The sequence below is a fragment of the Babylonia areolata genome, chromosome 1 (assembly GCF_041734735.1).
Source record: "Babylonia areolata isolate BAREFJ2019XMU chromosome 1, ASM4173473v1, whole genome shotgun sequence".
NCBI classification, from domain to species: Eukaryota; Metazoa; Mollusca; class Gastropoda; order Neogastropoda; family Buccinidae; genus Babylonia; species Babylonia areolata.
In genome coordinates this window covers 94792586-94795085 of record NC_134876.1, presented here as the reverse complement: position 1 = coordinate 94795085, position 2500 = coordinate 94792586, and the positions used below count along the sequence as shown (strand labels likewise).

At 41.8% G+C, this 2500-nt stretch overlaps 1 protein-coding gene across 3 annotated transcripts in view; it reads left to right on the top strand.

Annotated features, from left to right (window-relative positions):
- The window catches only part of LOC143289706 (cGMP-dependent protein kinase 1-like), a 362793-nt gene that overhangs the window by 315943 nt on the left and 44350 nt on the right, over window positions 1–2500 (top strand). For 2 of the 3 annotated variants that reach the window (XM_076598769.1, XM_076598760.1), the window contains exon 12: window positions 1386–1499. The exons of the other annotated variant lie outside the window; for it this stretch is intronic. In XM_076598769.1, coding sequence (XP_076454884.1) covers window positions 1386–1499 — 114 coding nt within the window. The remainder of the gene's footprint in view (window positions 1–1385; window positions 1500–2500) is intronic. 3 annotated transcript variants of the gene reach the window in all.

Genomic DNA, 2500 nt, shown 5'->3' with positions numbered 1-2500 from the left:
GCGGAAAAAGACCTTCCGGATGTGTGCATTGGACTCAGGGGACGTAATAACCGTTGGGCCGCCAGGGGAAGCAACTGGGCTGGCTGAGAGAGCTGACGAGATATCAGACGTCATTTTTCAAGGCTGCGCCGTGAAGCGGAATAAAGCGGATGATGGATGCCGCTTTATTGAGGCGACCACTGCAACTTCCAAGGTCACTGACACCCGGATTGGCTGCAGGATAGGAGCTGACGTTACGGTTTTGATAAGGATTTTTTTTTTCTTATCTGTGTGTGATGGATACGTTTCCTTCTTGGCCTGGATTCCGCCGCCTTCGCTTTTTTTCCCCTGTCAGGCTGTCTGACAATCCATCCATTAGCCTCCCCCCCCCCCCCCCCCCCACACACACACACCTCTTTCTTTCCCAGCCTTTAGCTGTCCGCCATTCACCCCCTGTGTCTCAGTCAGTCTGTCCATTTCTGACAGTAGCTTCATGTGTGTATACGCAAACACATATATTCGTAGACATTGATGTTTTTGAAAGTAAGTGAAGAGCATTTCTGAACTGTGATTTAGACTTCTTTTTTTTAAATTCTGCTGTAGAGCGAAGAATACTGTAGAGCGATGAATATCGATGCAAATAACGTTGCAGAAAAATGTTGTCAAAGCTGAATTATTTTTATTGTGGCCACCTTTCCTTTTTTTTTTTTTTTTTTTTTTTTTTCTGTGATGCATCTCCCCTTGTATGAAATTCTATCCTCACTCGCGCCTTACCGGCTTTTTTTTTTTTTTTTTTTTTAAATCAGTGATAGTCTTTTTTTTTCTTCTTTTTTTTCTCCCGCGGGTATTGGGGACGCCACTAACTTGTAAATGGTGTCTCACAGCCACATACCACAACGCTTGAGAGTGTCTGGATTGAGATAGAAGGGGAGTGGAGGGCTGCAGGAGGGGGCTCAGGACCTGGTATGGAGTGGCCTGACAGTCCGGCAGTGCCAAGTTAGACATATCTGATCTCGCCTTCAGGAGGCGAAGCTCGAGTCAAGTCAAGCATATCACTTGACCTTTTCTGTGAGAGATGCTTTCATGGATCCCCTCGTTACTTCTAACTTCTGGCGGGTTTTAATACTTATGTTGCCTGGTCTATCCTTCCCCGACCAGATATATCCAATGGTTTTCAGCATCTTTACAAAGTCGTTTTCAAAATGACTGCGGGGTTTTCTAACTGTACTTATTTTGCTCTTATCCTCATTGTTAAAAATGTGACCACGTTTGTTGTTTGTGTTGGTTTTGTTGCTTTCCTTGTTTTTTGCAATTGTCTTTAGATTATTACTGTAAATGTATGTCATTTCTTTTTCTTTTCTTTTTTTCTTTTTTTTTTTTTTTTTTTTTTTTTTCCGATCAAACAGCTCCACAACCTATTCTTTGCCTTCCTCCTCACAAAACAGTGACGAGGATTTCGATTGGCCGGCAACCAGAGACCACGTGATTAGATCTGATTCGTTCAACTTAAAACAAAAGTTGTAAGCGTTGAGCAGTATTCCGGGTAACTTTTGGCTTAAGTCTGCTTGTCTTCTGTTTTTTCCTCCTTCTTCGCTGAAAATCAAGGCTTTGGCTTTCGGTGAGGATTTTCAGTGACATGTAAACAATTCCAAAGTACTGTTTTCAGTCATTAATGAGAAATGTTTTGTTTCAAAACCCTTTAAAATGTATGAGATTACATTTTACATACAAATAATGCCATGACATGGTATAATGTAAGTATGTACAATCAAATTTCAATACTATTTACACAGGATGGCTTATTTTGTGTATGCTTGCTTCGCACACCAGAACGATCGAAGATTGTGTTTTGATATGCTTATATCGGATTCGAAGTTATTCATTATAATCTTGACAATGTGGGTCAAACGAATAAGCAGTAAGCATAGCTGTTTTTTTTCTGATGAAGAGTGGTTGGAATTTTCAACTTTTTTTGTCCAGTAACACTGTAGCCATTATGTCCCCCCCCCGTCCCCCCCCCCCCCCCCCCCCCCCCCCCCCCCCCCCCCCGCCCCTATTGCTATTAAATGGTTTCTTTAGATATTTGACAAGAAAACTGCAACAGTTGCAACAAAATCCTGATAGTAACATTTTAATTCAAAATCTTTCTAAATGCTTCGTTTTGGATTCAAGGAAAGACTGAAAGAACAAGCCATGTCTTAATCATTGAATTAAAAACGTTCGGAGTTTGGAGTACTCTCTCTCCCTCTCTCTCTCTCTCTCTCTCTCTCTCTCTCTCTCTCTCTCTCTCTCTCTCATTATTTATTTCTGTCTATTGAATACAAAACTTGTGATTCAGCATCAGAAACTTCTCAAATGAGCTAGCCTGTGTTTCTGACAGTTCTCACACTAGTTTGATTTTAAAAAAAAGAGTTTGTTCTTCAGAATTCAGAAGTTTGCAGGGTTACAACAACAGAAACCATGGGGGCGGGAGGTGGGGAGGGGGGGAGTGAGGGAGGGGGGGGGGAGCAAACATTGTTAC